The sequence below is a fragment of the Alosa pseudoharengus genome, unplaced genomic scaffold (assembly GCF_046254945.1).
Source record: "Alosa pseudoharengus isolate Yale_2024_CS ecotype anadromous, Long Island Sound unplaced genomic scaffold, YU_APseudo_1.1 YU_APseudo_1.1_scf_2, whole genome shotgun sequence".
Lineage (NCBI taxonomy): Eukaryota > Metazoa > Chordata > Actinopteri > Clupeiformes > Clupeidae > Alosa > Alosa pseudoharengus.
Genome location: NW_027468663.1, coordinates 29,055,003 through 29,067,967, shown reverse-complemented (window position 1 = coordinate 29,067,967; position 12,965 = coordinate 29,055,003). Strand labels below are relative to the sequence as shown.

The 12,965-nt window shown below is 46.4% G+C and overlaps 1 protein-coding gene across 4 annotated transcripts in view; it reads left to right on the top strand.

Annotated features, from left to right (window-relative positions):
* Window positions 1-2,899: 2,899 nt before the first annotated feature.
* The window catches only part of epha4a (eph receptor A4a), a 45,509-nt gene continuing 35,443 nt past the window's right edge, over window positions 2,900-12,965 (top strand). For all 4 annotated transcript variants that reach the window (XM_076294432.1, XM_076294433.1, XM_076294431.1 and 1 more), the window contains exons 1-3: window positions 2,900-3,030; window positions 4,338-4,405; window positions 6,382-7,045. In XM_076294432.1, coding sequence (XP_076150547.1) covers window positions 2,946-3,030; window positions 4,338-4,405; window positions 6,382-7,045 — 817 coding nt within the window. In that variant the 5' untranslated portion in view covers window positions 2,900-2,945. The remainder of the gene's footprint in view (window positions 3,031-4,337; window positions 4,406-6,381; window positions 7,046-12,965) is intronic.

Here is a 12,965-nt window from a genome sequence, read left to right as displayed (position 1 = left end):
CCTTGCTCTCTTTTTGTTTTTCCGCCACTTTTTTCAGTTTAGGAATAGTTGTAGCCCCCAGCAGGATCTCTGCTGGCAGACCCTGTCTTCATTTCCTTTGTTCTTCCATCACAGACACCCACACACCGTCAGTTGCCTCAGTGACTTTGTTCGGGGAAAAAATAGAAAAATAGCTTGGCTCTGATTCCGAAAAGCCCCAAATGTTTCTCAAGCCTCAAGTTAGGATGCTGCTCCTTAATGTTCAGAATTACCATCTAACTACAGATTTGGGGCATTTTGCAGGTAGTGTTGCCGGCTAGTGTGAAATGTTTGGTCAGGAGTCCGAAGCGAGTACAAATTTGGAGAGGAGAGGCAGGCTGTGGTGGGGTGGTGGTGGGTAGGGGGGTTGAGGAGAGCGAGGGAGATCTCTTTTTCTTCTGGAGTTGGCAATTAAAGGTTCTCCCACCATCCCTTGTGGGGGGGGTGTGTGTGTGGTGTGTGTGTGTAGGGTGCATGCTCACCAACACTAAAGGGTCTGTGTTAGCGTCTCACAATACAGATGTGTGGGCAGATGCCATCTGGGGCTCTGCGAAACAAAACCGGCGTGTAGGGGGAAGCCGCTTGGGGAATCCATTCACGAGGGGGACCTGCGAAGCCAGGCGGAGAATGGGAAATGATCCGAAGGTAATCAATCAAAAAATCCTTGACACAAATGACCAAAGACAACGGCCCCCAATGCCGTGCTGTGCCCCGTGGTGTCAGTGCCGCCCTGTGGCGTGATCCCGCCCACTGGCACCACTGATCAATAGGTCCTCGCCAGGCCGTGTTGCGACTGGATTGGTTGAGCGCCGCCAAATGTGAACCACCGCCTCCTTCGAGGGCTAATTGGGCCTTTATGATTGCGCAGTCTTTCGTGCACATCGAGGGGGGAAATAAAACGCCATTCTCTCCATCAGCCCTGAGTGACAATCGATGTTTGGGCCGTTGGCTTGGAACGCCAGATGCTCCACCCGAGTTCATTATGCTAGTCGAGATGGTTTCGCCGGAGCAACGCCACCACCACAAAGCGCCGAGATCATGGCCCTGGAGACCGGATTGAAAACACATCACCTGCTCCTCTGGCTAATGCCATTAATGTAAGAGTCCCAAAGAGCCCCTTCCTGCTAAACCAAAACAAAACAACGAGTTGGTTCTTCTTGTCAAAATATTGCCAACAGTGTTTGTGCTCTTGAGCTTTTGCTGTGTACAGTCAATGTATCATGTGCATTTTAGATAATTCCTCTGGCCAACATTGTTTCTCTTATGGATAGTCAGTTAAGCAGTGATGGGGGTCTAGAGCTGAATAGAAATAGTCATGGTGAACTGTAACATCAAGCATACTGTACAAAACTAAAGTGGCAAATGGCTCTGAACATGTGAATCACAAGGTTTCACAGAACTGTTTAAAACTGCTGAAAGGCCTGTGCAATAACGCAAGCAACTGTCATGTGAACATATCATTACCAGCAACAACACAAATTACAGGGGGGAAAAATAGTAATAAACCAGAATATTATTTTACATTTGATCATATTATATAACACCTTATCGCCTAAACAATTAGGGTAGGCTACATCTCTTCAAATAATAGGCCTATCTAGGCCTAATTTATATTTGTGTGCATTTTAAAGTCTTAGTCTCCAGGACTAAGTGGCATAGTTGTTAAGGATAACTCTTCAGCGTGGTCAGCTCGGAGTCCTAACAAAAGAGTTAAGTAATCCACTAACTGACTGCGGCCCCCTGCTGTGTACAAATCCCTCACAGTCTCTTTCCAATACACATTTACTGTACCACTGGAACCAGATCCTAGTTAGTAATCAAGGATCTTTGCTGGAACCATTGTCAGCGAAGCTATAAGCTATGTGGCAGTCCTCGCCAGGTGGCAGCAATACATTCTAGACTGACTGACGGAAAGAAATCACTGCCACACGCGTTACTGTCATTTCAGACCGTCTTCATGGGTGTTCTCTGCCATATTGAAATGTTGAAGAAGATAGCCATCTCGCGACTGTAGCCTACTCTTCTTGGCTTCTGTCTTATTTTTTTTTGGTGAGCCTGAGTTCCATTCACAATTACAATGCAAATGTCTTCTTAGCAAACGGACTATGCCTAATGAGCTAGGAATTAAAGAGCGAAACACTTAAAAATTTGACTACCACGCTAAAGAATAACAGATCTGAACACACGACTCATATTTATGAGTCTTTCTCTTTTAACTTGAAACAAAACAGTAAGCTAATTCCCATCGATATGTTTTCTTTTTCTTTTTTTAAAGAGATATTCGATTTTTGACCATGTACACCAAAAACTCGAGTTCCTTCGAGGAACGGTAGACGGCGCACTTGGACTTCTTGTCTCATCCCAGTGAGCCATTCAAGATTCTGCTCGCTAAATATATGGAATAGCGTATAGCTCAACCTCCCCTTGCCTGTGATGAATGTTTTAATTCCGTCTGAATGTTTGCGGAGCGTCACCGCTAGCCACTACACACACACACACACACACACACACACACACATTTTCATGCGCGCGCACACACATGCACAGAGTGAGAGAAGAAAAAAGAAGGGTAGACTATCCATCAATCACAAATGAATGTAGGCTGATATACAAAGTCTTTAGAACGTTTAAAATGTTTTTTTTTCTAACACTGTTACAAACTTAGAAATTCGCCTTATTTACATTCCATAGACCTATTATCATTCTTACCAATGTGACCCTGCTTGATTTCCTGCGAGTGGGACGGAAGGTGTCTGTTGACTTTAGGCGTTTTGACGTGACTGTGGTAGTCGCGTCAGTCTGAGAAGAACCGCCCCTTGGCAGTGTTCAGTGAGCGCTGTGTATTAGTCTCAAACACTTATTCCACAGGGAAAGAGCAACTTCGGTCCGTCCGCGGAGCCGAGGAACCACAGATACAAGCGACACAAATGGCTGCAATCGTGCGCTCAACTTGGACTCTGGTTTGGATTTCTACGATAGTTTCGAGCACACGGATTTATCCCCCAAATGAAGGTAAGGGTCGCCAGACAACACAGCCTCTTTGGACTTGATTTTGTTGGGCTACTACTTCGTGGGACTGCTTACACGGTTTCTTTATCTGGTCCACACCAAGAGCTCATTTTAAGCGCATCGCCAGCAGCTGGTTGTCGTCTTTGCTTGGATATTTTACCCCCAAAAGATGGATTGATTATGTGAATATGACTGTGATTGTGCGCTGCAAAATAAGTCGAGCTCGCGCGATGCTCCGAACTCCAAACGCCGCATCATCTGTGGGAAACTGCAGTCTTCGATATCCCGAAAGTTTGAAAAGCTCATACATTTACCCTTTAACTGCGTTGGATATCACAATGATGGGATTGCCACAAATAATTTTACCTCAATACCGACGATAAACCCTTGTCGGAAGTTCATATTTTAGCTTGAAAATTGCTGACAGATAGTGCGCTTTTTGAAAAATGACCGTGGTTCGTCCCGTTATAGCAAACACGCAGATTTATGCATTGCACACACTGTACACGAAATGTACACATATGGGAAATTGGTATGGCTTGAATACTAGTCGTGAAAATGTAACTCATTAATGCAAGCATATGCTGTTGTCTTTTTATACCATTTCTGGTCTGGTCTGTACTTCGCACAAGATTTCCATTGTGACTGTTAAATAGCCTAAACCAGTTGTATAGCCTAATTTGGCGCAAGCACACGTAGGTTCCAACATTATCAGATTGTCCAAATAGACACTTAAAAGGCTATCGATAGATTATTTGATGATTAGGCTGAACAATGTTCACACTTTTTCGTTTCGCCATAATAGTTCTCCAAAATTACCCATTAGGTTGACATTACAAAGAGGACGTCGAATATATTCCAGGCCATATACTTTCATGATAATAAAGGTCTGCTCACCTATGCGAATGTTTTTTTTTCTCTCACTCTCTTCTCAGCATATATTATATTGTGACTTGATAATAGCTTAATGGTTAGGTATTTTTTTACAGTATATTTAAACTATTATTGCCTTTATGTCTCAATCACATTTCTAGCGATCTAGAACAAACGAAATATGGACACATACTGTTCCAGGCAAGGGCTTTGAGGGAGGAGATCAGTAAATACTTGCGCTGCTGTCTATGTACAACAATCCATTTTTATACATCAGCAGTAAGGCGCATAATTTAGACGAATGAGCGTAGGTGGCTTGGAAATGGAGAGAAGGCCTAGGTGTGTGGCCTACTGTACGACCCTAACGGACCCCTACAGTGTAACCTAATGTATTTATGCATCATCCAGTGCTGATATTTGTCTTCTTCTATTTACAGTGACATTATTGGACTCAAGAACAGTGCAAGGCGAATTAAAATGGGTTGCCAGTCCAACGGAAGGAGGGGTGAGTAATTAAGCAAAATGTAGACCTACTGTGGAGATGGGCTGCCATGCAGGCACGGAGTTACGAAAATACTGAGGGACACCGGGTCATATACTGGCTACAGTCTACCCTAACCTGACTTCACCAGACTCACTAGTCACTACCAATCTGAAAATAAATAACCGCGGGTCTAGGCCCTGAAGAGAGAAAACACACCCTGGTCACCAGGCCTGACCAGGCCTAAGTCTAATAACTTGTGAAGTCGCGTTCTAATTCAGAAGAGACTGGCGTACCGCACCAGGTTACACACATAATTCGAGTGTGAAGCTGAGTAGTTGAATGGCGGCGTAGGCTATCGGCCTGATAAGCAATTAGCTATTAAATCAATGTTTAAAAATTAAAACCGCTCAGTTCTACCGATCTAATTACAAATGCGTCTGGAACACTCCTTTACGAAGCTTCTTAAAAGAAGCTTAATTTAAATATAAAAATGTCTGCAATTTCAGAGCATTTTAAGCATAGCCTATGCCACAAGCATTTCCTTGAAATGAGCATACAGCATACGATTTACTGCCGCCCTTAAAAATCACTAGGCTAAATCACAAGTGGTATGGGATGATTTTTACTGTTTTGCCATTTTTAACAGTTTACCGTTTTTCTTCTCTCCACGCTGACTACCATCAAGCCAATGCAAAACCAACATTGACAAAACATACATTATGTTTTTTCGTACAGTAGGCCTACTGTAGCCTATTATTGTTCTTTTAAGATGACTTAACATGTGCTTCATGCCTGTCTTTTGGCCTGCGTTTCAGATTTTAGGCAGTTATTCTGACGTGTCTATTTTTTCCTTATAGACCTAGTCTTCTAAAGCAGAAATATAGCCTATTTTGTCTACACGTCATATATTATTTAAAGATATTTTTCCGTGCTAGTATCACCAGGCATGTGCCTGTGTTCGCCGAGCTTAATCGTGAACTTGGCATTTCTTGTTGTAGAGCGTTCCTTCCCGTTCGCTTTATCTCACCAAACCGAGTGATTGACAGGGTCCTGGCAGAGCCGTCAAGGCCTTATTCAAGCTTTGATTGCGAATTACCCCCCTTCTTCTCACAGTCGGTGGAAGTGTACAGCTCTATCGCAGTGGCAGCTGGGTTTTCTGTCGACTTACAAAGAGTAAGAAAAGGAGAAGAAAAGAGAGCGTCATAGATCATGACAGCCCTTTTCAAAACACCCCTGAATTCTACACATCTCATCGTTTAGCTCTCACCAGCAGGAAGTAAGGAACTTTTGGAGCTGTACGTTATTACAGCTTACTAATAGGGAAGTAATCACATCGAGGGAATGTGACATTGATGAGGGAGTTTGTGCCCATTGTTTACAAATGATAGCTATTGGAAGAACACTAGTCTCACCAAGGACTGTGTAACAAACCACATGGTCAGTATTTTAGGGCCAACAGAGCGAAATTAATCTTACTGGGCAGAGCTTTTAGAAAAAGCTCATTTTTGTTCTCTCTCCTACCACTGTGTTGGTTGACAGCGACTGTCTTACTAATACAATAGTTTTAAACATTTAAATGCACGAATTTTAAGACTATGAAATATTTAATTTGACTTCTTCCGACTTCTGAAAGGAGTTCTATTATTAACTAATGTACTGCAGAAACAAGATTGATGTTGCCAGAATAGGCACTTCTGTTTCTTTAAAACGTTCATATATGCAAGAGGGTTTTTCATGTAAACACTATTAATTGAGGTAGGCCCTCCATTAACACATCCCATTTTATGAATAGTATCCGATATTTAACTGAGCACAAATCTGTGTAGATTTTCATCCATCTCAACAAAAAGACAGGTGTTACATGTTGCAGAGTGTTTCATTCACAGCTCTTGGTGAGCATATTCAAACTTAGTTGGAATGCAAAGCTACTTGGCAATGGCTGGGAAATGAAAAAAAAAAAAGAAACAGCCATTTCATAATTGTGTTATATTTGGCAGTGGGAAGAAGTGAGCATCATGGACGAGAAAAACACGCCCATACGGACCTACCAAGTGTGCAACGTGATGGAGCCCAACCAGAACAACTGGCTCCGGACAGACTGGATCCCACGCGGCGGGGCCCAGCGCGTCTACATCGAGATCAAGTTCACGCTGCGGGACTGCAACAGTCTTCCCGGCGTCATGGGAACCTGCAAGGAGACCTTTAACCTCTACTACTACGAGTCCAACAACGACAAGGAGCGCTACATTCGTGAGAACCAGTTCTCCAAGATCGACACCATCGCCGCCGATGAGAGCTTCACGCAGGTGGATATCGGGGACCGCATCATGAAGCTCAACACCGAGGTCAGAGACGTCGGGGTGCTGACCCGGAAGGGCTTCTACCTGGCCTTCCAGGACGTGGGCGCCTGCATCGCACTGGTGTCCGTGCGGATCTTCTACAAGAAGTGCCCGCTCACCGTGCGCAACCTGGCGCAGTTCCCAGACACCACCACGGGTGCCGACACCTCCTCGCTGGTGGAGGTGCGCGGCTCCTGCGTGGACAACTCGGAGGAGCGCGAGGTGCCCAAGATGTATTGCGGGGCGGACGGAGAATGGCTGGTGCCCATCGGCAACTGTCTGTGCAACCCTGGATTCGAGGAGCGGTCAGGAGCCTGCCAAGGTAAAGATCTGATATCCACATCTATTCTACCTTTGACTCTACCACCACGATGCTGCTTGCTCAAACTGTGTGTGTTGTAAATGGTTCAAAACCAAACTTAAGAAATAGAATAATATTTTTTTATTTTTTTTTATTTTTTTTTATTTGGTTCTTGCTTTTGTGGTTTGGTTATTTGGTTCCTGATTTCCACTTATTATACATCAGTGATGTTGGTCCACACTGTAGGAAGAATTCTTTTAGAATATATTTTTTGGTATCCAGTGCTTTTTTTAGTCTTGGTTCTTAGTTCCTCATAGGTCTTTGTGTCATTTGGCTCTCTGGCTTTTTTTTAACCCCCTTGCACTTTCAACAAAGAGGAACCACCATTGTGTTGCAGGAAGTCCCTCCCCTCCTACAATACAGAGGGTTTCTCTTAGGCCTCACAAACTGCTTTTGTAATTTGTGGCATCCTAAACACAATAATCACCTTACCTGCTTGCAATTAACACCAAAAAGATGGGAGAAAAAATATATAATATAAATAAAAATAAGACCATATATTTTTTATAAACCCCAAGCTTCATTAAATTCCCTCATCCAGAAACAATTATGGTTTAAAGTAAGACAGGCAGTAACAGCTGGGGGCTCCCTGGCAGCCATGGATTAAGAGGCAGTATTTCTAGTTAGGGGCACACTGACTGTGATTATGGATCTCTCTGTTTGAAATCAGAAACACCTCCCCCTGAGGAGCTGCTAGTGAAAAAAAAATATTTGCACTAATTATTTTCTGTTTGAGCAACAGCCGCATGTTGTGTGTCGGGCGGAAAACTCTGTAATTAGATCATGAGTTTTAAGCTCCCGCAATGTCTCTCTCTCTCTCTCTCTCTCTCTCTCTCTCTCTCTCTTTCTCTTTCTCAAGAGACGAAGGGCTTGTTACAGAGTAAACCAAAAACATTGAACGAGAGAAAGACAGAGTGAAAGGGGGGAGAGTTTGTGAAAGTCTGAAAGATGATCTTCCTCTGGTAAAGCACTCGTCTCTCTCTTTCTCACTCGTTGTTCTGTGCGGCCTGGTACTCAGGTGTCTGTGAGCCGAGCTTGGTGGTTATGGAGAGCCGGTCTAGCTTCAGGGTGATGCAGGGGTCACCAGAATGAAGAACGCTAGCAGGGGTAGGGGGTAAGGGGATCAGGAGAAAGGGCAGAGAGAGAGAGGAGGGGTTGTTCAGTACAAACCCAGACAGTTTTAAATAGCTGCCCCGACCCCTCTCTTTTTTTCCTCTGTCTTTTCCCCCCTTTTCTTTCCCTCCCCTGATTCTCTTCTACCCCGTAAAAACCCCCGACTGGTCCAGAAGAGGGTCAGAGCTTCAGCGGCGTGATGAACGGCCACCTCGCCTCGCCGCTCCTCTCTACTTTATTTATGGCGGCTATCTGGGCAGCCTAATTGCATGACAAATACAGGCTGTAATTTAGGGGTCCTGCGGGCTGGCGAGAGGGGGTTGTTGGTGTGTGTGTGTGTGTGTGTGTGTGTGTGTGTGTGTGTGTGTGTGTGTGTGTGTGTGTGAGGGGGGTGGCTCTGGCCCTCTCAGCGGGCGGTCGCAGTTTGTGTATTCTTGTGTGGGTTTGTGTGGGCCGCAGGGTGGGCAGCTATGGAAGTAGTGGTGAGAGAAACTGAGAGAGAGAGAGAGAGAGAGAGGGAGGGAGGGAGGGATGAGGAAATAAGAGGGCCTTTCTTAGGGTGGGTGCTGCTCCGCCATTTTTCTCTCAGACGGAGGGGGGCTTTTATGAGCCAGGCAGGGGTGGCATGTACCAGGTCCCTCTACATCTCCCCCTCGGTTGTTGCTCATTCTGCCCTGAGAGTGTACAAGGGAGGAGGGAGAGCCTGAGTTATACATACGGGAGAGCACATTTACTCGAGTCAGCTTAACCCTTGTTGGAGATAACACAGCGTGTCTCAATAAATGTGGTATTTTAACACGCAGGCCAGATAAGGGGGCCGTTGCTCGGCAAGGCTGATATTTATGCCCGTTTTTAGTGTCTTTCTAACAGCACAGGAATGAGATGCGGTCTGCTAGTACGTGCTCTTTACCGCGGAGGTTATGGTTTCTTCTTAATCTCTGGCAAGTGTCCAACAAGTCCTGCAAGAGCTGTGAATGTAGGAGCGTTGATTTTGGCCTTCAGCGGGAGAACTTTATCCTCGTTTGATGCGATTTTTGTGACCTTTTTTGGCCATCTCTCTGTTGTCTTTTCAGCAAATATTGGACTCTTTGCTAATATGCTTTTTTTGTGCAAAGTGAAATGTTGCCGCAGTGCCAAACAACAGTTTGTTCTTCCTGCTGTTCACCTTCTTGCCAGTGATTACTGTGGAGAAAGAAAGAGAAAGACAGTCGCCATTTTGTGGAGCATTTTGTGAGCTCTCTCAGCCCAAATGGGACTCATGTTCTCTCCACAACACCTCGTATATGTTTCCTCTAAGAGCCACTGCAATTAACATTTGGCTTGGAGGTGTGACGAGCTCCACTTACCATGGTGCGTCTTTGTGGCGAGCCTTATGGTAGACGTTTACCTCGAGGGCTCTTGGAGCCATACACCAACAGCCACCAGTCTTTCTTTTTTTTCGTTCTCTCTCTCTCCCTGCCTCCTAGGCCTTGAGAGCAGATTATCTCATTGCACGTTTTCTCTGGGGAGAGTCTCATCTTTGCAGGCACACAAGGGTTCAAAAGATGCTCATTCTCTCTCTCTCTCTCTCTCTCTCTCTCTCTCTCTCTCTCTCTCTCTCTCTCTCTCTATGCCTGCCTACCCATTCATAAAGTTGGTTCACTGTCTGTTTCACAGGGCCAAGTGTGAAGGCAAGAAAGGCCAGGCCATAGAGAGAGGAGGAAGAAGAGGAGGAGGTAGAGGAGGAGGAGGTGGGCCTGAGGGTTCACCTCCAATGTGGGTGGGGGTGTTCGTGTGTCTGTGTGTGTGTGTAGGAGGAGGAGAGGGGGGGGGGGCGTTCAATAGGGCCCCCCCTGACTGAAAGGCCTATTGACAGGCCGGGAGGGGTACAAGCCTCATGGCCCGTGAGGCGTCAATAGGAGCCGAGCCCCAATTGTTGGGGTGTCGGGGAGCAAGGCGGGGCTGTGAGGACCTCGAGGTGAGGAACACAGGACGGGGTCAGAGGTGCGCGCCAGCTTTAGGCCGCCCTCCCCCGCACCCGACCGGGGTCATGGCCGAGCTTGATTAAGACGTCAAAATTTTGACAGCTGCAGGCTAGTGGGGTATGCCCGGAAAACCTGCAAGAGCCAGGGTTCGGTGGCGTCACAATCGACCGAGGTTTAAATTTGAATGTGGAGGAGGGGGGTGTGTGGCAAGCGGATTTTATCTTTTATTTCTCTTTTCTCCCTTTGTCTTTCTCTTTTATTCTTTTTGTGCAAGCTGTACCCACGCTGCTCATCTGCTGCGGAGCGGAGGTGGAAGTCACGCCTCGCTGGGGGCGCCAAGTGGGCACGGCATGCTGGGAAGGCTGCCTTCTGGGCCGCACAGCCCTCTTTCTGTTCAAAAGTTTGCACTTGTTTCTAGATATCGCCATACAACCTCTCTCTCTCTCTCTCTCTCTCAAACACACACACACACAATCTCTCTCTCTCTCTCTCTCTCTCTCTCTCTCTCCCTTCATCAAAAGCAAATAAGTGCCTCCATAAGTGATATCGATAAAAAGTTGGGAGGCTGAATCCACTTTGGGCTTCATTTGGAAAGACAAATGAGTCTGGGCCTAATAGTGGAGCTGGGTCCATTTGAATGGCGAGCAAATGAAGTTCTGTGAATTAGTGCAGATAAAGTGAGTCGCACGCATGAGTGGTGACTCGGGGCCGGGCGGTGCCGGAGACAGAGCGCTCCACGAGTCGCTCTAATGTGGTTTACAGGTGACGGCTGAGACAGATGGAGACGAGCAACACAGAGTATGAGCGTTAGAAAACAGCACAAAGGAGCACAGGCGTTGTGTTACAGCTCAGGAGAAATGCAAATAGACTTTTTGTTTGTTTCCTTTTCGGTCAGTTGCAAAAAAAACAACAACAACTTGTGCTAAGTATGTAATGAGAGGCGCTAATTTATGTGTGAGGAAGCCAAGCCTCAAAGCAGAGGACTTTATTACATCTTGAGCTGTCCTGTTTTGTATCGTTTGAGTGTGTGTGAGTGAGTGAGTGTGTGTGTGTCACGGTAGTGTGTGTGAGTGTGTGTATGTGTGTGTGAGCGTATGTGTGTGTGCGTGTGTGTGTGTGTGTGCGTGCGTGTGTGTTAATGTATGTGTGTGTGTGTGTGTGTGTGTGTGTGTGTGTGTGTGTGTGTGTGTGAGCGTATGTGTGTGTGCGTGTGTGTGTGTGTGTGTGTGCGTGCGTGTGTGTTAATGTATGTGTGTGGGTGTGTGGGTGTGTGTCTAATTAGAAAAAGCTTGCATGTTTATCTCAGTCCCTGTCATAATTACGAGCAGGTGTGGGGCTCATCATCATATTCAGCTGTATGTTGTGTGTGTGTTTGTCTGTGTGTGTGTGTGTGTGTGTGTGTGTGTGTGTGTGCGCGTGTGTTCTTTCCCTCTTTTCTTTTCTTTGAGACAATAGCTGGCGTTTGCCAAAATGTGCCTCCGTATGAATATTCATTCATTTGCCTTTTTTGTGTGTGTTCTTGCGGCCGCTGCTTTTGATGGGAGGCACGTATGCTGATTCCTGTCACGATCCCCCTCTGTTCTCCTCCACACGGCCCACTCTGAAAGGAGGGAACGTCAGCTGTCTGAGGAGACAGAGAGAGAGAGGGAAAGAGGGAGGGAGAAGGAGAGAGAGAAAGAGAGAGGGAGGGGAGACGGAAGGAGTGAAAAAGGTGCCCTTTGATTTCTGGCAGATTTGTCATTTGCATATTTTGTATGTCCGTGAAATGCGCAGGCAGCAAACTTAGTGTTCTCGCCAAACAATGGCCATCTCCTCTCCTTCCACATGCCACTTCCTTCATTTTCTCCCTTTTCCTCTTCTTCTGCATCTCTTTACTCCTCTTCTCCCCCTGCTCACACTCTCCTTTTCTTGTCCTCCTCTCCTCCTCTCCTCCTCTCCTCTTCTTGTCCTCCTCTCCTCCTCTCCTCCTCTCCTTTTCTTGTCCTCCTCTCCTCCTCTCCTCCTCTCCTCTTCTTGTCCTCCTCTCCTCCTCTCCTCCTCTCCTCTTCTTGTCCTCCTCTCCTCCTCTCCTCCTCTCCTCTTCTTGTCCTCCTCTCCTTTTCTTGTCCTCCTCTCCTCCTCTCCTCCTCTCCTCTTCTTGTCCTCCTCTCCTCCTCTTCTCTTCTTGTCCTCCTCTCCTCCTCTCCTCCTCTCCTCCTCTCCTCTTCTTGTCCTCCTCTCCTCCTCTCCTCTTCTTGTCCTCCTCTCCTCCTCTCCTCCTCTCCTCTTCTTGTCCTCCTCTCCTCTTCTTGTCCTCCTCTCCTCCTCTCCATACTCTGCTCCACTCCTTTGTCACAGGTGGTCTCTGCGCTCATCCTACTCCACTCATGGGGATAGAACAGAACAGAATTGTGGGTAATAAGTGGTGCTTTTTGTTTCTGGAGTATCCCATTTGAAACCCGTTGGGCTCTCTCAGCGTTGCTGTTGTCTGGTGTTGTTGTTGTTGTTGTTGTTGTTGTTGTTGTGGGTGCTCAGTGTTGTGTGTGCCTCTCAGCGGAGGAGGTTTGGGTTGGGGTTGGCACTGCAGTTGGCCCACACAGAAGCGCCACACAAATGCTGTTATTCTTGTGCAGTGTCCAGACACAGATGCCTGAGAGAACACCAGCAAGCGCTGATGGATAAGAAGAAGAATGTGAATTCCCCATGCATTTTTAGAGTGTGTGTGTGTGTGTATGTGTGTATGTGTGTGTGTGTGTGTGCATGCATGCGTGCATGCGTGCGTGTGTGTGTAAACAGTATATATGCTAGTATCGCTGTAGGATGTA